General features: G+C 41.9%; 1 protein-coding gene across 3 annotated transcripts in view; it reads left to right on the top strand.

The window, feature by feature from the left end:
- ZSWIM7 (zinc finger SWIM-type containing 7) overlaps positions 1 to 24,685 on the top strand; it is a 136,731-nt gene extending 112,046 nt beyond the window's left edge. For all 3 annotated transcript variants that reach the window (XM_088453672.1, XM_088453670.1, XM_088453671.1), the window contains 2 exons: positions 3,264 to 3,368; positions 23,001 to 24,685. In XM_088453672.1, coding sequence (XP_088309798.1) covers positions 3,264 to 3,368; positions 23,001 to 23,108 — 213 coding nt within the window. In that variant the 3' untranslated portion in view covers positions 23,109 to 24,685. The remainder of the gene's footprint in view (positions 1 to 3,263; positions 3,369 to 23,000) is intronic.
- The last annotated feature ends 3,118 nt before the right edge of the window (positions 24,686 to 27,803 follow it).

The raw sequence follows: 27,803 nt of genomic DNA, 5'->3' as shown, positions 1-27,803 counted from the left end.
TCCCGCAGTCCTTTCAGTTCATCATTTCTTTGATAGTCTCATATCTTCTTTAGTGATATTATTAAAGGAACTGTTACCACAAGTGGAAGTGAGATCTATGGCGGCACATTACGGTCATGTAGCAAGGAAGATTTTCCTTTATAATAAGACCCTGGAGGTTCTCCGCTCCACCCCATCCCACCCACATTTTTCTTTTTTTTTCTTTATCAAAGCACATGTAACAATACAGTACACAAAAGCAGCATGCAGTACAACAATATATATATTTAGGGGAGAATATAGAATGTGGGTGTAGACCCAATACAGGATATCAAAACAACTTGAAGGAAACAATAAATGTAATTTGAAAGCGAAAAAAAGTACATAAGGAATATACAGAACCAAGAAAAATAGGAGGGTCTTCCTCTTCCTCATGTGCAGTATGCAAGTTTCGTATCAAAACAGTATTTTTAAAACAAATCCAGAGTTGCTCTTTAATGTGGGGCAATAGGACAGAAATGAAACTCTCCTTGGTTTAAAAGAATCTTGTATTGGACTCCTTCTTAAAGAGGCTTCTACCCAGTACATTCGGAATGTATAGCAGAGATCCTGTTGAAACAAGGACATTTGGGGGAGCTAATATTATCCAGGCATGGAGCAGACTTTTTTGCATTGCTGCTGCAATAGTCACTAATAACTCATGGTCACGTATGAAAACACACACAAACAAAAGTAGGCGCTAGACTAGTTCCACCTCAGTGGACTGAGAGATAGATAGGTAGTATATGGAGGACCAGGGGATTATTTAATATAGAGCAGCCGTCTTAAGATGGAGGAATCTGGAACCTCCCAAAGGTTTCAAAAAATAGATAATAGAAAATGACAGGCGCTAAAAATACTAAATACTAAATAAATACTAAAAATTATTAATGTAAGAAGACCACAATATACAATTAAAATTAAAACGCAGAACCAAAATGTAATAGAGTAAGACAAAAGATAAAAAACAATAAAATGTAATATGAATTAATAGACCTATAAAAATAGATGAATAGATAAGAAAAATGGACAGTGCTTAATGTGTATATAATATAGAGTCTGCACTGAGCAGAAAAACGGACCTGTATGGTATATGAATAATGTAGCAATATACATAGAGTACATGGGCTAACATATACACAGTAACAGATAGCCTTAAATAGTGTCGTTAATACATAGCTCTTATAAGGTCCATGAAGCAAAATATTAATCAATGACTCTCACACACCTGAGCCTATAGAGGGTTGTTAATTAGTACACCAATATTGAGCATAATCCAGCCTGTGTGGCACAGTGTGAGTTTAGAAGAGGACTAACGGTGTCCAGTAATATTCTAAAAAGAGTTGAAATATATAGTGTAGATTGAGCCCTTAACGTTGGGCTTATTTAATAGTTCAGCTTGGAGCATATGGCTGTTTCTTATTTGTATATATACAGAGCCGCTCCTAATCCGTGTAGACCGCACAGCCGCAAATAACTCTGTTTGAGATATCAGAGAGTAAAAATGAGAAAATTATAAAAAATGTGCACATTTAAGCATATATGCTTTAGTTGTTTGTCACTCACAGTCCTATTATAGCCATATATCCTGCCGTGATCCTCACTTAGCTCTCACATGCAGTGGCTCCATAGCGATCCACGGAGGAAAAGAATCGGCTCCGGTGCAGACACCCGTCGGTGAGCAGCGTGCAGCGTTACTGTTTGTCCTCCGTGTAAGGTATTCGGTGACCCACTTAGCCGACTTGCGGTCTCACGTCCTTCTCTCTACGCGTTTCTCCGCCTTGTGAATATCAGCGGCTTCTTCAGGAGACAGAATTCTAGGGTACTGGTGCAATTCCGTTTAAATCAGCATGGCTCTTATTTGTTCAGCTGATTGTTAATTAAATACATTACTCATACGTCTGGTGGGTAAACTACTACTGCATTACAAGCCAGGTTTTTCTGACATGGATTTCAAACTTTTTTGTCCGTCCAACATTTCCAGCAGAGATATACTCAAAGCAAATAGCCATCAATCATTTATACACAGTGTACAACTGTAACAGTCTAGCATTTTTTTTTAAATTGTTGTATCTTTTAAGGCATATCGTATCAGGTGGTTTATAGCAAAGATATAGTGGATATAACGATGGTTGACAGCATGCTTAGTTCATCGTATCCAGCTTCTTTATATATTTCTGTTTGAGGGCCGATTGACAACCTGATATCAATATCAAAGTGGGCCATTCTGGAGCGAAGGGGAAAGTATTCACCAGAAATTCAGTAGTGTGAACCTCTAGACCACCCGAAAGCTTTTAATGAAGGAACAGCTCCACAAATCAAGATTTATTTAGAAGAGTAGTTCTCAAGTCCAGTCCTCAATTACCCCTTACAGGTCATGTTTGCAGGATATATCTCTGTGGAAACAGGTGGGATAATTATTGATCCAGGAAAATAGATTAATTCACCAGAAAACATGAACTGTTGGGATTACTTGAGGACTGGAATTGAGAACCACTAATTTTGAAAGTATGGTAAGTTGTAAGCATCTTTGCAGTCAGACCTCCCTCCAAACCATGGGGTCTATTTACTAAGCCTAGGATGGAGATAAAGTGGACGGGGATAAGAACCAGCCAACCAGTTCCTAACTGTCATTTTTCAAACTCAGCCTGTGACATGACAGTTAGGAGCTAATTGGCTGTCACTTGATGGTCGTCTCATCAGGGCGTACTTGAACTGGCCTAGTCTTCCAAATCTGTATAAACTGCAAATGCGTTGACACTCCCTCTATGAACTTTGCCATTTATGAGATCACCCTGTTACAGCCCATTTATGCCCCTTCATTCACTTGCAACTGAAATGTATATGACTCTGCTTCCTCCATAGTTGCACTTGGTTCCGTGAGCATAGGCCAGTGGTTCATAAACTGGGTGTCGCGGAGCACTTGCCGGGGTGCCAGAGGTTGGTGGTCCGAGACCAAATCAAATTATGGTCAGTGTGATAGGCAAAACCAGTGTTGGTGGCTGCCTCTCATAGTATATGTGGACAAACAGAAGCGCAACCCTGTCCTCCATCATATAACAGAACCTAAGGATGACATATAAACACAATTTACTTAATTTAAGAATTTTTGCTCAATTTCTCAATATGAAACTGTTGGTCTTAAATGTGCCATGAACAAAATGCTGATAATCTAAGGATGTGATTCAGGAAAGTTTGGGAATCACTGTCATAGGCTGATTCATTGGTTTTCTGTCTTGCATTAGGTTACAGGAAGCTCTGGTAAGATGTACACCTGTTATAAGGCCTGTCATTACTGCTCCTGTCCTGCCTTCTCTTTCTCTGTGCTCAGACGGCATGAAAGCATGGTGGTAAGTCATTTGTATTATGCCTAAAGGATAAATGTGAATAAATGTTAGTCCTTGAAGTGCTTATTGCAAAGTGATATGTGGCATGCTTGCTAATTTTTCTGGGTGCCCCCTCAGATGGTGCAGCCAGGTCGGCGCTGCAGGGGGCGGGGAGGCAGTAATAGTGGGCGGTACAAGGGTGTGGCTGCGCAATCGCGTCATCGTGACCCGCCCCCTCTATACTATACTGAGATTTCTGACATTGTAATGCTGGGGACGGGGCTACGATGATGCGATTTAGAGCGAATGGCGTCATTGTAGCCTCGGCGTCCAAACCGGGAGAGGGGCCGGGAGCGCCACCCGATATTCGAGAGCCTTCCAGCCTTTGCGGGAGAGTCGACAAGTATGATATGTTGTAAAAACATTCCCACTACGATATGACACTCTAATCACTGTAAATGTAAATGTAAGCTACATTGTCACTATTAATGATAATATTGTTCCAACAATGGCATCTAGAAGGCAAAGGGGTTTTTGTATACTATATACTATACTGAGATTTCTGACATTGTAATGCTGGGGACGGGGCTACGATGATGCGATTTAGAGCGAATGGCGTCATTGTAGCCTCGGCGTCCAAACCGGGAGAGGGGCCGGGAGCGCCACCCGATATTCGAGAGCCTTCCAGCCTTTGCGGGAGAGTCGACAAGTATGATATGTTGTAAAAACATTCCCACTACGATATGACACTCTAATCACTGTAAATGTAAATGTAAGCTACATTGTCACTATTAATGATAATATTGTTCCAACAATGGCATCTAGAAGGCAAAGGGGTTTTTGTTTGTTTGGTTGGGTTCTTTTTGTCAGACCACAAATTTATACCAAAAATCTGGACCCCACCTTATAAGCCAAGTTTGATCTTTCTCAAATTCTTTTTGACAAATGTTAAGCTTATGTTCTGCTTAATTAATTTTTTATAATGATACATTTTTTTTAATGAAAACTATACTACACTCCATAAATCTGCTGCTGGTAATTGGACTATTTTAGCACTGTGGAGTGTCGGTACATGCACCAAAGGGACTGCAGTGTTTTGGCTGTTTTGTTTTTATGTATCAATTTGTGCTTTACAATAGGTACTGCATCCCTACTGCACAATAAAATCAATATACCTTTTTTATGCTTTTTGTTATACCTGTCTTGACCATTTTATTTGCCACATGTATGAAACAGTGTATCAGATTTTTATATTCCATTCAAGTGCATGTTATATAGGCCTACAAGTAAAATCCTGACCAAATGGAAATTCTATAGCTGTTCTGTATGGTCTTTTTTAACTACTGGGCTATATTTAGAATTGAATTAGATTTTGTACTTTTGCCCTAAAGCCTAATGTGTTGTTTACATTCTATGCCTTAAGCACTAGATTATGCTTTATTTGTTATCATTGTGCTTTACGCTTTGCCTGGTTGTTATCTTCAGCTAATGAAATCATTTCCACCCATGTGATGTAGTAATAATAATCCAAACTTGACAGGCTGATCAATACAGAAATTTTATAAAGTAAGTATTTCTGGCATTAACATTCTCTGTAACATCAGCTAATAAATGTGTATTTAAAATTAAAAGAAAAATCTGCTTACGTCATTGGGTTGCCCTTATTGACTATAATTGTCATGGTGATAGGGTGAATAACAGCCCGTTATGTCAACCTGCAATACACAGCTGTAATATGTCATCCGTGTGGAGCATGCAAGCAAAAGAATTATGTTCCTGTTTTCTAGGAGCCATGTGTTCGAAAACTAATCTATACATAGAGATGGTTTGTTTGTTATTACTATGAGTATGATTTAACAATTATATACCAGAAAAGAGCCAAAAGAATGAAATCTAAATTCGTCTGGACCCACATGCCAGTGCTAATTGTAAAGTTTAGATATATCTTGCATTCACCATTACACAGACCTTTATTTGTAAGGACAAACACTGGTATTGTGAAGTCCTTTTTTTTTTTTTCTTTAATACAGCATATCCACTGGAACTGGAAGACAGGTCTGGAGCTTTCAATTCCAGATTCTAGCAAAAACAAATGTCTGCTAAAAATTTTAAATAAAGTTAAAAAAAAAAAAAGAAGAAAAGACGATTTGTTTTAATGTAAAACATTTTTTTTGTTGTGGTCACCCCAGCTAATGCCATTCTGAGATTGACAGCATTGATAGAAGTATGATAAATAGGCTTTCCCATGCTTTGCATGGGGAAGCATTGAGGAGGCTTCGGTGAAGGCTAGCACCTCCGATAGTCATTACCAGGATGGGAACTTTGATGGATAGACAGAAGCCCTAAATCCTGTGTAAAATCCAATTTTTTGCAGGATTTAGGGTTTATGTGTGTCACGTTCTGGGCGGATAGAATGCTTTCAGACCAGGATTAGCGCTAGCAGGGTCGAGGAGTGGAGTCTAATCGACCCCCCTAGTCTTTGCCAAGAACCGACTCAAAGCAGGATGTGCTTCGCTGAAGGGAGTCCGCAGGTCGCTGCCCCCAGGAGGTGACGTTGTGAGAGTGTAACCTAAGCAAGGTACAGAAAAAGCAAGCAATAAAGTAGTCAAGTGGTTCAAGGTCAGGGTCACAGGCAAAGTAGCTGTGCAGCCGAGATCAAGGGGAACAGGTAGGTAACAGGTCAGTGAGACATGCTGAGATCAATGGGCACAGGCAGGTAACAGAATCATAATTTGGACAAGCAGGAGTCGGTACACAGGCAGGAAATATTACATATGCTGGAGCAAGATGATGTGACCTGATACTCTGACACTTGTATAATGCACAGAGCCTTCCTTAATAGGGAGATTTACAATTGGCATCAACTTGATGTCATGTTTGCGCTCATCTGTACCTTTAAGGCTGAGGGGGGGCATGCATGCTGCCGCCAGTTGTAAGGGAGATGGAGCCTGTCAGCACAGCAGCCGGGAAGAGGGTACGCTGGACAACCCACTCACAAGCCAGGGAGAGATGACGCTGGGCAGCTCACAGAGCTGGAAAGCGGGCTATGTAGGGACCCCACCGAACCCGGTAAAGTGGCACAGAGTGCCGTTTTGTGACAGTACCCCCCTGTTATTGGTGGGAACCAGACACCCCAAAAGAGGCTTGTTAAGAAAATTTTTATGAAATTTCTTCAGAAGATGAGGCGCATAAACATTTTAAGCTTTTACCCATGAATGTTCTTCTGGTCAAAAATATTTCCAATTTACTAGGAAATAGTGTTCCACAGGAAATTTGAGAGTCCAATAACTCATTAATTTCAAATTCTTCCTGTTTATGCACTTATACTGGATCAGGGGAAGGAGTAGAGGAAGAAAACCGGTTGATTACCAGAGGCTTTAGGCAAATGATATGGAAGGTGTTGGGAATCCATAACAACCTTGAGAGCTCGAGTCTGAATGTTGCTCAGTTGAGTATTTGGGAAATCTTGAATGAACTAATGAAGCTAGGGGCAAACTTCATACTGGGGACTTTCAATCAGAGAACACAAGCTGACAACCAAACCTGGTCTCCCAGACTGAGGGAAGGTACCAGCTTCCTCTATTTGTCTGCAGAGATTTTGTAAGCGCTAGGAGTTGTAAGAAGATTACTCTTCACTTGACTCCATATGGACATAAATTCCCGAAAACAAGAACTTGCATCTGGTACTTCAGAATATGGAAAGTTTGCAGGGTCTGGCTTAGAAGGATGATATAATAGCCCAGAAAATAAATAGTACAGATGTGTCCTCATACATCTAGCCTCCTTGCATGTTAAACAGCCCTTCCAGTCGCATCATGCCGTCTTTTTGTTGCACGAAAAGATGCTCGTCGCTACCAGGTCACACGGCTCTCACGCTGTTACTATTGCCGGGGATCCAACACCCAAGAATCCCTGTGGAAGAGCGGTACAGACAAGGCGGAAGAGAAGTTTATTAATTGCCCTGGACAACTGGCTGAACGCCGGTAGAAGAAGTCTTGTCGATGGTAAGAAGACACAAGTGGAGGCGTTTGCGCCAGATAGCTGTAGCAGTTGGCCAAACGGTGAAGATGAAGCTGGTGCCAAAGATTTGACTGAGTGGCTGGGCGGAGCAGCTGAGGCCGATGTAGCGGCTTGAGGCCAGTGTTGCGGCTTGAGGCCGATGTGGCTAGAGCCTGATGTTGCGGCTTGAGGCTGATGGAGCGGCTAGAGGCCAGTGTTGTTGCTGAGGCCGATGTTGCAGCTTGAGGCTGATGTTGTGGCTAGAGCTTGATGTTGTGGCTAGAGCCCAATGTTGTGGCTAGAGCCCGATATTGCGGCTTGAGGCCGATGTTGTGGCTTGAGGCCGAAGTGCGGGCTGTGGGAGAATGGCTGCTGGAGCAGCTAAGAAGCCGGGAGTGCAGGCTGTGGGAGAATGGCTGCTGGAGCGGCTAAGAAGCCGGGAGAGCAGGCTGTGGGAGAATGGCTGCTGGAGCGGCTAAGAAGCCCGGGAGTGCAGGCTGTGGGAGAACAGCTGCTGGAGTGGCTAAGAAGCCGGGAAACAGTCCACGGTGAAATAGATGGGAGAAAATAGCTGACCATGCAGCTGAACCGAGCGCTGTGAAATAAACGCTATAGCCGGCAAGGCAGCTGGAGTCCAGTGTGTAAAATTAGAGGAAGGACTCATCAGGTGACATGGGAGGAACCCAGCCCAGGTCTCAGACATCCCGATCTCCTGGGAGCAGATCCAGTGGGCAGAGGAGTAGGAGAATCTTGAGCCATGTACAAGTCCTGGACTGGACTTGTAACACACGGTTTATGTGTAACTCGACTTGTAGCGCACAGAGGATAGATGTATGTGGACACATCTGTAGCTTTTTCAAAGAAACATTTAATAATTTTACGATAGAAATGATTCTTCCTAAGACGTGTAAGTTCTTCCTGGACATTTTCACAGTGGGGAGTATGAGTCCTGGAAAGAATAAGATATCGTCAAGATACATGACCACATATTTATAGAAGAAATCACCAAAATTTTTATTCATAAAGCTCTGGAAGATTGCAGGAGCATTGCGTGCCTGAACGGCATAATTAGAAATACAAAGTGGCCATCTATGGTGTTGAAGCCTGTCTTCCATTCATCTCCATCCTTGATACAAATTAAATCATATGCTCCACATTGATCCAGTTTGGTAAAATTCTGAGCTCTTTTTAAGCGGTCGTATAAGTCAGATATGAGAGCAAGGGGATACCTATTTATTTATTTTTTTAAAACATATTTTTTATTGTAAGACTGCAATGAACAATACAACATATTGGTCAATAAATGACAAGGTATCAATAGGACTACAGTAATAAAAATAATACAATCCATGAAGAACGTAGTATTGCAGGACCTAAAATGGGGTCTACCTGAGGACAAGGTTTCTTCATTGCACCAGGCCATAAGGTGGACTGCGGCACGGAGCGTGTCTTTGACCTGGGGTGTTAATGTGTGAATATACGGGAGCCAAAGAATTCTCTGTACCTTTGTCTTTATTAAGGGATGGTTCTAGCTAATCCATATTAAATAAATACGTAATTCTAGGCTGTAAGAGATTGAGTGTTAGAGTGTCAGCAGAAATCCATTGGGATAATATGATTTTCTTTGCAGCGGCTGAAATCTTTGCTAGTACAGTAGACGGGCGCCTCTAGGAGAGCAGGATGACCCAGACGGTGGTATAATATCCCACATGGCCCACTCAGGTGTTAGTTCTAAACTAATTCCCAACGTGGTAGATATATATGTGTGTACTAGGGACCAGAACCTCTGTACCTCCACCCAGTGCCACATACAATGCATTAGATCCGCATCAGGTTGTCTACACTTAAATCAATTTGAGTCTGTGGAAGCGCCTGTAATGAATCTTAGTTTGGGGCTGAAATAGGCGCGATGCAGTAATTTATATTGCATTTCAGCGTAGGATGCCGAGATGAATTGCTTATTGAGTCTAACAAAAGAATTGAAAATGGTGGACAAGGGTATGTTAGGGAATGTAGAATGCCACTTGGCAACTCCAGCTGTCTCCACCTCCAAATTTATTTCTCGGCGTATATATGTATATAACATGGAAGTGGAAAATGACATAGAAGGGCAGCGAGACAACACATCATCCAAACTGCTTTTTCCAAATATAATGGGAATTCTAGGGAGTAAAGTAGTGAAATAACTGCGTACTTGGAAGTAAACGAATAATGGGGTTTGAAGACAGGGGAATCTTTCCTGTATTTGGTTGTGAGAGCAAATAGTCATGGTGGATAGGTCTAATAATTGATATATGTAACAAAGCCCTTGTGCACTTCAAGTCCTAAAAATCTGTGTTAATAAACCAGCATGAAACACCGGGTTATGACCAATGGCAAGGAACAAGGAGACGTTAGGAGGGACTTTCATTTGAACTCTGGCTCGTCGCCATGCCATGCATGTAGTATGAAGTAGTACATTTTGTGTTACATGAGGTGGGAAAGACGAGGGATGTGTGTGTAATAGACTAACTAATGGGGCCTCAGCGTTAAAAGATTGTTCTACCAGAGTGTCAGCAAATCCATTTGTTCCTTTAATCCAGTCAATTGCATAGCGATAATTTGACGCTATAGCATAGGATCCTTAGGCAAGGGAGGTTGATTCCTCCTAAAGTGGGTGGTTGGCTAAGTTTGAATAATGAAATCCTGGGTTTTTTGTCCGCCCAAATGAACTTGCTGATCGCTTTGTTGATCAATTTTAGGTCAGAATCCAAAGGCAGCAGAGGAAGCATCTGAAAAAAATATAAAATCCTGGGAAAGGATATCATTTTAATTAACTGGCATCTACCGAGGTATGAGAGTGGGAGGTGTTTCCATTTTTTTAAATCTAAAAGTGTGCGTTGTATTAAAGCAGGGAAATTGACTGAGTATAGGGTTGAGGGATGTGTTAGGAATGTTAAAAAGTTGTCCTGGCCCATTTGAATGGAAAAGAATCCTTCCAATTTTTAGTGGCATCTGAGTGTAAGGCCAAGGCCTCCGCTTTGTTATAATTTATCAGAAAGCCAGAGATTATATGGAACTCCTTCAAGATATGAAGAATTTTAGGTATGGCAGAATGTGGGTTTTTAAAATATAGCAATAAGACATCTGCGTATGCGGAGACTTTCAAGGTATTATTTCCGATATTTACACCCTGCCATTTTTGACATAACAAAATGGTGAGGATAAGAGGGTCTATAGCCAGGTTAAATAATAAAGGGGAAAGGGGCCATCCCTATCGGGTGCCCCTATGTAAACTAAGGGATGGAGTATTCAGGCCATTTATTGTTAGGAATGCTATAGGGGTGTGGAATAAAGTCTTGAAAACGTGATGAATTCAGAACCAAAATTTTGTAACTGAAAAATACGCAAAAGGTGAGACCACGACACCCTATCAAAGGCCTTGTCAGCATCACAGCTGACAAGGAGCATCTGATTATTTTTAATTTGATGAGTTTTGGTTAGCACTGCAATCAAATGTCGTACATTGATCACAGAGAGTCTTCCTTTCATAAATCCAGTTTGTGCGGTGTGTATAAGGAGTGGTAATACTAATTGTAGGCGTTGGGCAATAATACCAGTGAAGATTTTAAAGTCCCGGTTGAGTAGGGATATTGGCCTATATGATTGGGTCAATGTAGGGTCTTTCTCAGGTTTCAAGAGAAGGATAATTCGGCCTGATTAAAATCTGGTAGTGTTGAATCTCCCTTTAATATCGAGTTAAATAAAGAAACTAAGTGAGGGGTCACATGGGGGTTTAGCATTTTGTAGTATTCTGCACTAAGGCCGTCCGGGCCAGGTGACTTTCCAATGGCTAGGGATTTAATAGCTAGGGAAACCTCTAATTCCGAGACGAGTTGTCAGGGAGTCACGGGCCGCCTCAGAGAGGGATGGTAAATTAGCCTCTTTCAGAAAACTCATCCCCAAAGCAGGATTGTCATCTTGTGCTGAGTATAAATCTGTATAGTATTGTAAGAATGAGGCTGCAATATCTTCATTTTTATGTAGTGGTCCTAGGGGGCTTTTAAGGGAAATAATGGGAAGGGATGTTTTCTGCCTTCGCACTATATGAGCCAGCAGCTTGCCCGCTTTATTGCCCCAACGGAAGTAGCGATGTTTCTGAAAATCTAGATGATATTGGGCTCTGTCAGTGCACAATGTGTCGTACAGGCTCTTGTTATTCAGGTAGTTCTGTCGTGTCTCCACAGTGTTAGTCTGCAGCAGAGTGGCATATGATTGTGACAAAGCTTTACTCAATTCTGTGAAATGTGTATTAAGTTTACGGTGTTTATGAGAAACATATCCCAGGACATGCCCTCTCACCACCGGTTTAGATGCGGCCCAGAACAAGGATATATTATCAATATGAGAAGCATTATCGTTACTATAATTGAGGAATTGTTGTTCTAAGTATTTTTTGAAATCTGGAGAAGTGAATAAGTATGAGGGGAATCTCCAATTAAAGGAAGATATTTTGGGGTCAAATAAATGTAATGTAAACCATGTAGGCGCATGGTCGGAAATGACTTATGTTTTCGATATGTGAAGTCTGAATCCTAGAGATTAGGGAGCTTGAGACAAGCCAGAAGTCTAATCAAGCTGAGGAATGATGGGGGTGTGAATAGAACGTGTAATCACGTGCTAAGGGGTGGAGATGTCTCCACGGATCTACAAGGGCGAGGGATTCAATTAGGAACTGTAGCTTTGGAGATGTGTTGCCTCACCACTCACCAGATGTTCCTGTTCTATCCAGACTAGGATAAAGAGTGATATTGAAATCTCCTCCTATTATAAGGGCGCCCTCCGCCCAATTCTGAAGTCGGGCGTAAAGGTCGGAGAAGAATGCATTGTTGTGACCTGTGGGAGCATACAAAGTAACAAGCGTAATTAGTTCACCCTCTAGAGTCAATTTAAGAAATAAGAATCTGCCCTCTGTGTCTAGAATCGCATCTATAATTGTGTATCTTAAAGATTTATGGAAAATCACTAACACTCCTCTTTTCTTGGATGTGAAGGATGCAGCTGTATAATCCTTTATCCAAGAATCCCTAAGAGTATTGGGGTCACCCTGCTTCCAATGAGTTTCCAGTAATACTGCTGTGTCAGGTTTACATTTTTTAAGTTGTTGTAAGATTTTACGCCTTTTAATTGGGGTATTTAAGCTCTCTATGTTACATGTTAAGAATTTTATATTTTCCTGTGTTTTGGTGGAGTCGGTAATAGAGTGAGACATACTATCCTATACCTGTCCTGTGGATCAAAGAAGTAATCCAACCTAAAGAGACCGTGACGCTCTCAGTCCCAGCACGCAGAGAGCGTCTGCAGTAAAACATTGAAAGTGATACCGTATAGATATGCATAACACAAAGACATGACCTGCAGTAATATATGGAAAACGACAAACATAGTGCAGCCTTACAAATTTTAAACATTTTAAGAACCAAAACATTAGGCCCGTCAGGCCTATTTAAACCCATTGAGATGTAAAAGTATTGAAAATTGGAGAAAGGAAATAGGTAGAAATCGTAAAGGGGATGGGGAAAAGGGAAGGAGAAAAATAATTTACCAGCGGTTATCCTGAAAATTCTGCCGTTGGTGCCCAGCAATTATCAAGAAAAATAACAAACTTGAGAACAGACATGAAATATATACCTCCAATATCAGATTCTCCATATTTATGTTAGAAGATGGATATGAACAACCGGATGTAGCTTCTTAATCCGCGTCATCAGTGTGGGGGATAGTATTGTCAGCTAAAGAGTCTAGGAAAATCTTTGCAGATGTTGGAGAATCAAAAAAGTGTTGTTTGCCGTTATATAGAACTTTCAACTTCTCAAGGTACATTAATACAAAACTCAGACCCAGGGCAAATAATGCTTTGCAGATGGTGGAAAATTCTCTTGTTCTCATCGCTACTTGATATTAGAAATTTTGGAACAATAACAATTTGTGTCCCTGGTAGACAAGGCCTTCTGACTTGCGATAGGCATCGAGAATGCGGGTCTTGTCCAGGTAGTTCAGAATTTTCATTATGACGGGTCGAGGTCGTCTCTGTTCAGAGGCGCGGTCAGGGCCAATACGGTGAACTCGTTCTATGATGAAGTGCTGGAGGGGGTGGAGCAGTTGAGTTCAGAGGGTAACCACTTGGAGACGAAGTCCATGAGATCTTTTTGTTTTACAGATTCCGGCAGGCCTATTAGCCTTAAATTGTTGCGGCGGTTTCTGTTCTCTAAGTCTTCTAGTTTCTCCTGCATAGCGGAAATCGCTGATTCCTGTGTGCGGATTATATTTTGTGCCTCTGTGAGCTCGTCTTCAACATTGGAGATACGTTGTTCTGCCTCTGTGAAGCGTCGGCCATGTTCTTTAAGTTGTGAAGCTGCGGATTCTATAGCTTCTTTGAGGCCAGCCAATTTTTTGTCTAGCAGGTGAGAGAGGAGCTCGTATATTTCCTGAGCTTTAGCTGCCGAAGCGGTGGTAAATTGAGTCGAGTTAGAAACTCTGTCCAGGATGTTGTCAGTGGGAGGCAAATTAGGAGAGCTAGGTGATGAAGCTGAGGTTGTACTTTTATCTTTCCCTTTGACTGATTGACCTTTGGGCACACGTTGCGGTCTGGCCACAAACTTTTCCATGGTAAAGCAATGTGGTATATATTTGGGTCAGTAGCCACCAGAGGGAGCTACAGGTATCTGTTATAAGTGATGCAGGATCTATGGATCAAAGCCTGAGCTGTGGATTTTGGTTACAGTCCTTTATCCCAGGATATGGACCCAGCAAGCTCTTGGTGTAAAGAAGTGGCTGTATCACGTTGCAAAGTGGGCAACAAGGAGGGGAGATCGTGGAGGGAGGCAAGCACCAGGTGTGTCAGCCTGACCAGACCTCAAGACCGCGGTCGTGGAGCGTGTGGAGCAAGGAGGGAGCTGCACCACGAGGAGTCAGCCCCGAGGCGATGGTCGGGTGTCCCGCTGGCTTCTCAGGGTTGGTGAGTACCCAGACTGTCGTTGCTGTAGGCAGGGGGAGGTAGGGATGTGCCCAGCCGCAATCCAAGATGGCGGCTGCGGGCAGCGCCGCTAGACCTATGCGGCTGTGCTTCGGTGCTAGTGCAGTGCGAGTGGCCGGGGCATGTGCCTCTTTTACCTGCAGTATCCCGGGGACTGTAAAGTGGACTCAGGATGTCCAGTAAGTCCCTCCAGTAATGCTATGGTGCGTTTTGATGTAGCTGTCGCGGGAGCCCTGTAAAAGCGCGGCCAGTTCGTTTGGTCCACCCACCGGAAGTCGGGATACCTATTCTTGACAGTAATGGCATTGAGACTCCTGTGGACGAAGGCCCCCATCCTTCTTTTTACACAAAAAAACCCCCACCCTTGAAGGAGAGGAGGACTTGCATTAGGCGGTGATGCTGTAGAAGGATTAGCTTGTTCAGTCTTCCTATAGACAGGTTGCAAAGAATCTAGGTGATAAGCCATATTCTGCAAATATCGCATTACTTCTTGCTGAGGCGCCTCTTGCTTTTAGATATGTGCAATTAAGCTTTGAAGCAGATCTTAGGACTCCCAGCGGCATCCATCCTTTAGGCCAGGGTATACTATAACGTTCTGGGTGGATAGGAGGCTGTCAGACCAGGATTTGCGCTTGCAAGGTCAAGGCGCAGAGTCTAATAGAACCCCCGGACTTCACCAAGAACTGTAGCGCAGGACAGTGGGCTGCCTGTAGATCCCTCCGGATCACCAAAAGTCGTTTTGAAACAATGTGTCTTTAATAAAAATACCCCATATAGCATTTACTACTTTCTGGGATTTTTTTCTTGGACAAATAAATTCTATTATTCTACTACACAATAAATGAACAAGTAGATAATGCATAATTCAGCTTAGCTAGAAGTACAAAGAATGTCAGGAGTAGGGTGCCCAGAATTTTGAAAAAGAACATTGACACACCGATGTAACATGAAGTCTTCTTAGTCGATCATTTCTATCCAATACATTATTATGGGCGCCAAATGCAATTAAACAATTATTCAGTTCTTCCATGCTAATCTTGTTAAACTGGGCGTACAAGGATTTGAAATGTAATTATTCTGAGCTTTAGTTTTTCAGTGCAAAAAACTTGTACTATACTTGGGAAAGACCAGGACACATTTGGTCTTTTCTATGGGTGGTCAAATTGGCAAAAATCCCAGTGTTCAGAGTCTGAGCTGAGCTGGTGGATCACGGGACTTTGGTAAATGGAGGAAAACAAGGACCAATAACCTTTTTATAACTCCATTTTCAGACATGCCAGTTCATGACTGTATTGATTAATCATTATTGGACATCATAAATGTTTTGAGGCCACACTGCAATCTTGGGTGAATTCCCCAGTATCACAGCAATATCACAAGATGAGACCCTTGCCCCATTGTTTGTGGTCATTGTTCACTACAGGAATTTGAGGTGTGCATAAAAGCACCAGTGTATTAGCCCATAGCTTAACAATTAGTATTTCTGGTTCACAATGCAGAACAGCCCTCTTATATTTAGGATGGAGACAAAAAATGTTATCAATAGTTATATAAAGTTCTAACGCAAAATTGTTTTGGAAAATTATATTTAAGATAACTTATGTAAATTCATGTTTCAGTAGGGTAATTCTTTGCTTTATTTGATAGTATGATTTTTTTCTATTAAAACATGAAAACTACTATCACAATTTAAATGTCCCAGGGAAGAGTGCAGCCACTGAGGCACACCGGAAGTATTCAAAAACTCTAGATGCCATCAATCACATGGATGCTGGGATTTGTTCAGACGTGTTTATAGCACACTTTTATGTGTTTCATAAGTAAATAGCCAGTATGATAATTATTTTGCTTTCAATATTCCTCCCTTGGAAAGATTTCTCATAAGCAGCTGTCAAATAGCAAAGGTTAGGTGTAAAGTACTTGCAAATACTGCTATGGGCTGCAGATAAAACTCTCTGTAATATAGTAGACCTTATAGCATACTTTCTATACTTTATAGCAGTGATGTGCGGTGAGGTGAGGCAGAGCCTTTCCTGTCATATCTAGGTATACTCCAGTGTTTTCACTATAAAAATGATAACAAAAATGTAAAGAAAATATTATAAATATCTTCTGTGTATTAATCTAATCCATACTTGCCTACCATTCTATTTCTGTTCCCGGGAGATGCCCAGGTAAGACCAGCAGGAGGAGGGGGTGGGGAGCCTGACGATTTGCGTAATTAAGCCCCGCCCCCTCACAACAAAGTGCCGCGATCGGAGTAAATTTAAATAGGGGATGGGGCCAAATGATGCGAATCATGTATAATCACGTCATTCAGTCCCGTCCCCTGCACGGAGACCTGCGATCGCTGCGGAAATTGTCCCCATTCTACCCACTTCACTAGGAAGTGGGTAGAATGCGGGAGATGTGCCTACCCTTCCAGGGGTGCGAGGAGGGTTACCCGAAAAATCAGGAACCTCCCACGAATTCCGGGAGGGTAGGCATGTATGATCTAATCCAGGGGTCTTCAAACTTGGCCCTCCAGCTGCTGTGGAACTACACATCCCAGCATGCACTGCCACCTTTTTGATATAACAGCATGCTAAAACTATGTGCAGTGCATGCTGGGATGTGTAGTTCCACAGCATCTGGAGGGCCAAGTTTGAAGACCCCTGATCTAATCGTTGTTATAGTCAAAACTCTGGAGTAAAAAGTGTATGGCAGGTGAGGCACTGCCTCCCCTGTCTATCTTTTCCACACATCCCTGATCAAAACAGTCCTAATTTCCAGCACTATATACAGTACTGCTGCACCTTTGTATAATGCCGACTGGAACCCTCAGGTTCATATATGTATCTGTATATATGGCTCTGATACTAGCCAGTGCCTCCCCAGCCATTTACCTCACTGCATGTCACTGCTTTATAGCATACTTGTCTACTAGTTTCAGGTAGATTATAGATGGTAGTAAAATGCACCATTGAGGGGGCGTGTCATTCTTCACCCAAAGGGCATGTCACCTCCACCTATGTGCGCATTTATGCTTAAATGCTTGTTGCTAGATATTTCTATAGAACATTAGTAACAATTCTTGTTTGCCACTAGTTGCTGTGATATTTCTTTATATCTCATTCAGGGCCTCATTCATCAACTAGTTTTATCACTCAGAACGAATGATAAGCTCGCTGCATATGATAAACGGTGCTCAAGCCAAGCAGCGCCCAACTGTCATTTTTCAAACAGATGACAGTTGGGAGCTGATTGGCTGGAGCACCATTTATGAAACGCAACAAGTTTTATCACTCATTGTGAGTGATCAAACTCGTTGATGAATGAGGCCCTCAGCACAATATACATGATAAATGTGTTGCTTATGTAATAAATTCCAAATTAAATTTGACCTTGTGTGAATTCAAGCTTAAGCATATATTTCTTGCCGGGCTGACTGAGAAGATGTTGCAAAGAATTTTTTGGGGGGTATTAGATGTTACATATATAAGTATTAGATGGTTAAACTCTCTTTCTCACAGACTTAGACTAATACTTAGTTAAAGTCTGGGGCGTGGAACCCGAAAAAGCCGGCAAATGCCAGCCACCCCAGGGCAGCACCCCTGTGAGAGGCTAAGGTGTTAGTAAGTGTTAATAATAATAAATCAAAGGCTATGGGCCGTATTCAATTAGTTTTGCATCCGTGAAAAAGTTCCGCCTGCCCGACTTTTTGCCTACATCGCGTGTTTTGGAAACGAAAACTTTTCATTACCGCTTTCCGCCGTATTCAATTCCTAAACAGGCGAAAACGGCAAGCGGCAAATGCAGAACAAGCGGAAAGTACTGCCAGACTTGGGAAAATCAGACTGAACCCTCCAAAAAGATGCACTAACATTGGGAATCAATGTAGAAGTGTTCCAAAAGCCCTAATAAAACTAATTGGGGTACTGAAGTTGTTTAAAATCCTTGTTATTAGCATCCTTGCAAAAGTGGTGAAGAATGGCATTAAGCAGTATTTTTTGGAGATAATGGTAGTCATGTCAAATTTGGAGTACTTGAAAATGGGTGCTAGCATCTTTTAATGTCTGTAAAGTGAAGTTTTAGAAAAGTGAAATTCCTCCGTCATACAAGCACCTGCAATTCCAAAAACACTTGGCCCCTTCTTAGAGCACCCCAAGAACTTATTTCGCTAGTTTTTGAAGTTGTCCCCCCCACTTTTGTCATTTTTGCCCCAAATTTGAAAGGCATTTTTTGGGGTGTTCCTGTAATTTCTTTATTATGTTTTTGGGTGAATTGTCCATTTGGTGTAGCAAAGGTTTTGAGTGGTTTCCCAACATCTGTACCCCAAAATATAGATTTTACACTTTTTTTCACCTACTATTCTGTGGAGAAAAAGAATCGCATATTTCAGTGCCTTGACCTTTCGCATTAAAAAAACAGGCGACATTTTCGCAAAAAAACACGCAAAAACAGCTTTTGTGTTAAAAGGTGATAAACAGGTGAAAGATGTAATTAAAATGCTAAATTAAGTAGTATTAGTAGAAAAATAATTTGAAGTTGTTAAGAAAGTGCTAAATAAAGTGTTATAGTGTGCCACCCCAAAGCATTCCAGCCACACCAACCCAGGGGGCACCTTGCCGCAAACTCATCCCTAAAACTAAGAGCATCCAATCTGGGTCATATAATTGCCCAATATAAGGCCACATGATAATGGCACATACACAGGTATATCTAAAATGAGAGCCAGCTCACCTTGGAGTCACCTGTCAAAAGGTCAACATGAAAATAGTCGACACCTGTTTTTTTGGCTTTTTTTAGGGTTAGGCACTTACCCCGATGGTTAGGGTTAGGCACTTACCCCGACGGTTAGGATTAGGCACCAGCAAGGAGGGTTAGGGTTAGGCACTTACCAGAGGGTTAGGGTTAGGCACTAGAGGGGACGGTTAGGGGACCCCTACCCTGATGGTTAGGGTAAGGCACAAGGAGGGAGGGTTAGGGTTAGGCACCAAGGGGAGGGTTAGGGTGAAGAGTAGGGTTAGAAAACAAAAACAAACATGTGTCAACCATTTCTGTGTTGACCATTTTCATGTCAACCTTTTGACCCTGTCAACCACTTGTACCTATGGACCTTTTTACATGTTGACTTTTAGCATGTCAACCTTTTGTCCCTGTTGACCTATTGACTGTCTAACATCTGGTGTCTATCAAGACATGGTCTACCTTTTTACTGTAGATCTTTCAATCCACACCCGTGTAGGTGACAGGCAACTGATATATATATACCCTTATATCATAAAAATTGCTGTCTACTGATACAGCCTGTAAAGTGACACCGTGTTTTGGGAATCCCGAAAAGGTCACATTCCCCTTGAACAGTGTTTCCCAACCCCAGTCCTCATGGCCCACTCACACTCCAGATACTAGAGATATCCATGCATGAGCACAAGTAGCTCAGTCAGTTTGACTTACCCACCTGTGCTGAAGCAGGGATATCCCTAATGTTTTGACTATGAGTGGGCCATGAGAACCGGGTTTGGGAAACACTGCACTGGAATCAGGCTGCAAGTCACTGGAAAACATGACGGCAAGGAATTAACACACAATAGGCAAGAACCCTTACTACAAACACAGCACTTCACCTATACTACAATCCTTGGTTAGTGCAGGCAATTAGAGGACTTTGGGCAGTATCCAATTAGCTCTGACAACCTGTTTTTCGCAGAAGTTTTCACCGGTGAAACCTTTTCTCCAAAAATGATTATCGTGCTATCCTATTAGCCGCGGTTTACGCATATGCGAAAACTGGTATAGGAATTATTGCAAATTTCTTTTACCACATAAGTTGTGCAAACCCCCCTATATTTGGTTAAAAATGTCAGCACTTGGTGCAAAACCACTGGGACACCATTCTAAATGACTAATTAGGCAAAAAAAATGGATGAGCTAAATTTGACCAATAATGACATGTCATTTTTCGGAGGGAAAAAGTATATGGGGCGTATTGATGGGACAAGTCTTTTAAACATTGCAGGTACAAGTGCCAGGTGTATTTTTAAACATTTCTTTAAAATGCCCTATAATGACATATATATTTACACCCATTTTAATTTACCCTTAATTTAAGCATTTATTTTGGCAAAAAAAATATTGCTTTCTATCATTTTATCACTGTTAGAGAAAAATGCACATAACAGACATTGTACCACAATTTAATAACCCCAAACCCTTGGATTATGACCACTAACGCATTTCTATACCATTACCCTACCTTAGTTTACCTTTTTTTGGGGTACAGGATGATTTCCCCATTTTCACCTGTACTTATCGCCTGTCATCCATGCAAGAATTATCATGCAAATTGGTTATCTCCAGTTTTGCAATATTATAGCACGATAAACGGGAGCGTGCAAACATGTGATAAGCGGCAAATTCAGGAGAATGGTCCGTATAGTTTTCCCTGGAGAAAGCTTATTGTTATTGAGGCTGATAACCCTTCTCTGTGTACTTCCTTTATGCATTAATGGGAAGTATATGTCTGTGTGGGGGACTGAGCCTATTTGAAATCAGGCATTTGATAGCAGGAGACAGTGGGGGTGATTCAGAGGTGGACGCTGGGAATCCATTGAGCACAAGAGTCCATTGGTTTCCCACTGTACATGTGCCGTGTTGGTTACCACACAGATATGCAGATTGAAATGGCATGGAGATCCATGCAATTTCGGTGGGCGTTTCTGGGTAGTAACTGGGGTTTGGAGCAGCTAGCAGTCGCGGGCGTGTCGGTGTCAGCATCTGAAGATGCAGTTGCACTTACACCGGCAGCCATGGTCAGTTGGACATTCTGTGTCTGCCATAGGCATGTGCAATGTCCGATGGTCCAGATGATGGTGTGCTGATAGGGCGTCTTTGTATGCACATTGGCGTAATCGCACCGTAGCGGGTGGGCGTTTCAATAGGATGCCCATTGGCCACAGCATTAGAATAAAGGTGCGTTAACTGCTGTGCTAAAAGGCGCATCGCTACTGCAATTGCGCCCACCTCTGAACCACCCTCAGCATTGTACCAGTGCAGCCTTTGGCAGAACCTACAGTATACCGTATAGGTAAAATACTGGACTGAAGACACGCACAAGTTTATATTTTATTGTATTTTACAACTCTAAAGGTGCATACACATGTAACGATTTTGTAAACAACGATTTTCTGTCAGATTTTCCCTTGAAAAAGTGAACGATATTTTGAAGTGTAATGTACAATTTTTTGAACGATGAACGAATAATGTTCCTTTCCTTAATGAAAATCGTCATGTTGGACAGTCTGAAATGGACGATGAACGATAACTACAAACGGGAGTGCGCATTTGTGATTATCGTTAATCGTTATAACTCATAAACTGAACGATTTCAAATCGTTAAAAAAAAACGTTATGTGTGTATGCACCTTAACAAATACTTTTTTCATTACATATTGATATATTACATTTGTGGAGGATTTAGGTCCCCACAGACTAGACCACAGGTCCTCGGTCCTCAGCACCCCAAACAGTGCATGTTTTCCAGGTCTCCTCACAGAACCACAAGTGAAATAATTAGCTCCACTTGGATCATTTAAAATGTGTCAGTGAGTAATGAATACACCTGTGCACCTGCTGGGTGACCTGGAAAACGTGACCTGTGTGGGGTCCTGAGGACTGATTTTGAGAACCTCTGAACTAGACTCTTAAATTTTAATCACAGATGTGTCTCTGGTATGTAAAGTATCCCCAATTGAAAGGGCTGATAATTCATTGCTATTACTTTCCAAGGGCAACTGCATTAGTCATCAGGTATTTAGGTCTGAACACTAGCACAGGAAATACAGTCACAGTGATAGAAATATTATGTGTTGTTTTGTTACAAGACAACGCTGGCTACTTTGTCTATATAATTTTTTCCTTGGCAACCCTTTCATACATTGCAGGTTTGTCTGTTTAGTGATACATTCCTTCAGCAGTAGCGGCAGTAACACCCATGTGGAGCAGAAATGTGCTTCTGCTTGTTCAGAGCAGCTTCATATAACCCAGTGATTCCCAACGTCGGTCCTCAAGGCACACTAACAGTCCTGGTTTTAGTGATATCCATGACTGTGCACAGATGGTTAAATCAAAATAACTACGGTACTAATTAAGTCACTTTTGCTCAAGTATGGCTATCCCTAAAACCTGGACTGTTAGTGTGCCTTGTGGACCGTGGTTGGGAACCCCAGATATAAACCTGACTAAATATTTCAGCCATTGGTGTAGGTGTAAAACATAGCTATTTGCAAAAAGAAAAAGATTTTCAGAATGTTCTTTAACTATTCTCAGCTGCCAGAGTGCATGTGTTCATAGCTAGCAGAGGAGCTGTCAGTGTAATTGCCTTGGGTGGAGTTGTACAATAAAGGTGGCACCTACAGTATTTGGACAGCAGCCACATATAATCTAGGTGGTGCATTCACTGGTTATTTCCTTTCCTAGATGGCTAAATCTTTACACAGGTTTTAGTCCTCCAGAGCTGGAAACTTCATTCTTCTGAATTTGGCACAACAGCAGCTGAGATCAAAATAGAGTAAAGTGGTTAATTGGCTGCCATGAATCTCAGCAGTGTAACACCCTACAGTACATCATGATAACTGCCTTCTTCATGTTCTTCTTTTCAGTGCAAACATATCCTTGCAGTTTACCTCAGTCAAGCCATGGGGATCTGCCAGGAACTTACGGTGTCAGATAAGCAGATGATTGAAATTCTACTGGCAAAAGAGGACTAACTCCAATTAATAACCTGCAATGACACGTGTCTGCTGTTTAATTGAAGCTGCTGGGGACTATCAAGATCATCGTGAATAAAAATGCATGCTATATCTGTACTTAAGGATAAGGAAAGTATACATTTGTTTAGAATAGATCTATGGGCCCATTTATGAAGCACACCTGCTGCCTTCTCAAAGCATCATGATATTACACCAGTGTGCTTTGATGGTCCATCCAGCACATGCAGGTACTCTATAAATGTCACATCAAAATCCAGCCCCCTGACTGTGAGTGCATAGTACCACCCCCATCTAGTTAAATAAAAGGTTTCTGTGTTTGTCCTATAATACAGCTCAGTTTAGCCTTATTAATAGCTTAAATAAATCATGAGCAGCCATCAGGACTGCTTTTATTACATATCTCATTTTATTGTTTGTGATGGTTTTTATTACATAGCTCAGAAGTACAGCAGGCATATACTGCAGTGGAGAAGTAGCTTTGTAGGCAAACTCACACCTCTGATGTAACTAACAAGATAGAGATTTGTGTAGTGGCAAACCTGCCACCCCAATGGTGCCAATATAATGGACTAGAGCCACAAGACAGTGTCACAGTACTGCGCCTCCTGTATTGAGTGGGAGAGGAGCGCTATACAGAGAGCTTCTCTGCTTGTAGTAACAGAGACTAAAAATGCTCTCGGTATAAGTGTTCCCTGTTCCCCATAGCTCCCTATGTTACCACACCCTCATGTCCATGTAAACTGGACAGCAACAATGACAGGGGAGCAATTCGCCTCTTCCCTGACCCCCAGCTTAGGAACGCCTCTGGATGAGCCCAATTTTATTTCTGGATAGTAGATAATCACATGAAGATAGATTGTAACGTGTCCAAATCTGGCATAATATTAGACACCCCTTTTCTCCTTCCTTGGTACACAATTGGTCTCATTCAGACCCGGTTGCAAGTGCTGAGCACTCGCAACCGGGTCAATGTTAAGGCCCTGCGCGTGCGCAAGCCCCGGAGCGAGAGAGAACGCCTGCCGTGTTGTGGGCGGCCGCATTGACATCAGCAGTGATGTCAGTGGGGAGCTTTCTGCTCGATCAGGGCAGGAAGCACCCTCTGGCTTGTCGTTGCCGAGACCCAACCTTACTGTCTCGTCGCAAGCCCCGATGGTCGCGATGGCCATCGCGACCATCAACCTGGTCGGTCGCTAAAGCTGTGGGTGGTAACCCACAGCTTAGCTAGCGACCAGGAGGCCGCACTAAAAACCACAAGCGGCTGCCATCATTCAGAACGAGCGCTCGCTTCTTGCGAGCGCCTCTGAATGAGGGCCAATATCCCAATGTTCCCGTGTCTGAGGAAGAAAAAAAAAGTCCTTTCATAAAGGCGTAACAAGGGGGCACTGTATCGTGGCAGGTCCATTTATCTGCAGACTTTAGGAATTATGCATTTCAGTGATGGGAAAACTAAAATCAGCTGATCAAAACCTTTAAAAAAAGCTGCCTGTCATTATTAAGATATACTGACTGAGACCCGGCTGCCCTTAGGTTGTTTGTTGCCCATCACTGTAGTGTATTGTTGTTTATTATGAATATTTTAAATTCATTGATTTTATTGATTAAAATCGCAATTTACATATAATCTATTCTTGTTTTTTAATTTTTTTATTTTAGCAACTCTCCAAATGCAAGTATAGGGATTACCTTCAAATTTAAAGTACATTGCTCATATAATGCTTTATCCTAATCTCGGTTCAGAAGTGCACTTTTTACTTTTATTATTTCAATCTGTACTTGATCTGTAAGGTTTTCCTCTTTACAGCAACTCACCAAAATGTCATAACCCTCCACAATGTGCTCAGTACCAAACTGTCAGATTGTATGTTTCTTTTGTAATATTCACAATGTGGTATTTGGGGTTTATTTCACAACATTGTGCCTGATTCAGAGATGTGCGCTAACCCCACTATTTAGGTACATCTCCGATGGTGTGACATCTGTGAGTGCGCAGATACCGCACTACGCATGCAAGATCTTGTTGCAGCCATTTGGGGGCATGAACGGGGGCAGCGACGGATAGCATTCTCAAAAACAGGGGCGCATTGTCCTTGTTTTTGAGGCATGCTGAAGCTGTGTCATATGAAGCAGCTTCACTGGCCCCGGCAGCATGAAGACACCAGCCATCCTGAGTAACCTGAGGCTTACTCAGATGGCCAATGTTCACGCAGATGATCCAATGCTGTGTCTTTGGATGCACCAGCTGATCAGAGACACTGGCAGAAGGTGTATATTTACACAAGTGCCTCCTGCAGCATTAGCACATTATTGCACAGTCACTGCGTACAAAGTCGTAGCGGCTGAGCAATATCGTCCATCTCTGAATTAGGCCCATAGCGCAATGTGCAGGGAATCAATCAGATGTTAGCTTTCTAAACTTTGTTTGAAAACTTACACCTATACGGGTCTATTTACTAATAAATGGTTATAGGTGTGGTTTTGTATTGCCGCTTATCATCAGACATAGAATAACTTCTAGCACCAATATTCACTACTATAATAACATCAGAGCATTTGAGTGATACTCAGCTGCCTGGTGATCCTGGCATGCAGCAGTAATAGTACTCTTAGTACTCATCCAGTCCTGGATTTCTGACTCAGGCTTCCAGTCCCACTTATTAATTTGCTGGACTAATCAATAGAAAAAAATCTTTATTTAAAGACATAATGAAATATTAATTTTTGTTTTATTTCCTGCTATCGCAATTATGAGCTGGCAATAGCAATAGGAGGATTGTGTCTGTACATAGACCTGTTCTTAATTAATTTTGTTGAAAAAACTAACTTGGCAAGGACTCCTCAGCGGGGTTATCTCCCTTTCCTAAAATGACCCCAGGATCTGATTGCTCCAGTTAAAACAAGCCCCTTTGCATTAGAAGATGGAGGCAAGTTGTTTGAGCCTTCAGAAAATGTGTTGTATACGTGTACTCTACGGAAAGGTATAGCACATAAACTGTGCATGTCTAGAAATTGCAGTTGCATAACTTTTAAATATATGTATTGTGTAAAAAGATTGTGGTTTCTTTATCCAAACTCTTCTTAGTTTCTTAGAAAGCAGTGCAGTCATTCCTAAGAGCTGACAGCTGAACTCTGCTCCCTCCTGTTTAGCATGTCATGTTTTGGCTCCTAGAGCTGGCAAGAACTGTTTCAGCTTCCCATTAGCAGAGTTATATGATGGTAGAGGTGCTGTCTGATAAGCAATGGGCTTTAAAAAATGGAATGCTTGGCCCCAAATGATACCATTTATGTTTTGTATTATACATAGAGGAATTGTTACACCTTGGGAGCTGGAGCAAGTTGCGTATTTTAAAACATATGCATACAACTAGTTTAATGACAAATGTTGGCACTTTATTGAAGGTGAAAACTGCATATTTATATAGTGATTTACATTTATGTGACTTAAGTTTACACATCACATAAAACTTATACGGTGCAAGCATCTATTTAGCGAAAGTATTTTGAGTTGCATGTACTGTATCTGACACACAGCGAGTGCAGTAAGGGTGTGATGTACACTCATTTGCATATAAGCAAAGGGGCAACTTCTCCATGCCAATAGTGCTCCATCCTGACACATACTAAAATGTTTATTTGAAAACTAATCAGGGGATTTTTATGTCTGAGAGATATTTGTATTTAAAACTTCCAAACTTTGAAGCCTTCTAAAATGCAAATAGTGTGTGAAAGCCATGCTGCAAGAGGGCGTGCCCACGGGATGTGGCTAGTGCTCCTGAGAACTTGGCTATCGCTAGCACCCACACCTAAGCTTGCTATTGTCAAATGCTCTGCTGCGCAGAGATAATGAATGGGTTATACCTCCCAACATTCTGACAGTCAGGCTAAAAGTGCCGACATCAACACATACCACTGAAATCGGGACCGTTGGGATATCTGGTCTATGACTGATATTACACAAAGAAGCAGCCACTTTGTGAGCAGAAACAATGTTCATAAGAATCCTCTCACTAGGTACTAGTGACATCACTGAGGCGCTAGTGCCTACTGAATCGGTCATATCCTGATGAATATTGCTTCAGCCAACAAAATGGTGGGTTGGGTACGGGATGCCGCGCTTGGGATCCTTTTGGTAAGTATCCTAGCCCTCCCTCCCCACACCCTAAACCTAACCTCCCCCCTAGTGCCTAACCCTCCCCCCCTAGTGCCTAACCTTTCCCCCTAGTGCCTAACCCTGCCCCTAGTGCCTAAACCCACTACTTACCGTCGGGATGCCAGCATTGTGAGCTCTGGCATCCCGACTGTCAGGATTCAACTACCTCCCAAAATGGCTGCTGCAACTGGCTATAATTGACATGAACGTTTAATACACATTTGAAGTTGTGGGAGCAGACCGTAAAGTCAGCATAAAAAGTAATATCATGTTTGAAAAATCAGATGAGATACATAGTAATCACACACACCACATAATAATGTTGAGATTTTTTAATGTAAAAATCAGTATTAATTTTTATACAGTGTCAATAAACATTACATCCATGAATTAGATGTTTACAGTTACATAGACCAGGAGACACATGGTTACAGGACACACAATGTGGAACAGGGTGTTTCGGAACATGTCTGCTTAGGTCAAAATTTGAAAAAGCCAATTTTGTTCATAGTCATTTCCAAGGAAGAACTACATCCAGCAATCTG

Source organism: Taudactylus pleione, unplaced genomic scaffold, assembly GCF_031769625.1.
Source record: "Taudactylus pleione unplaced genomic scaffold, aTauple2 ptg000585l, whole genome shotgun sequence".
Taxonomy (NCBI): Eukaryota; Metazoa; Chordata; class Amphibia; order Anura; family Myobatrachidae; genus Taudactylus; species Taudactylus pleione.
The sequence above is the reverse complement of the archived record's forward strand: the minus strand, read 5'-3'. Positions and strand labels throughout refer to the sequence as shown.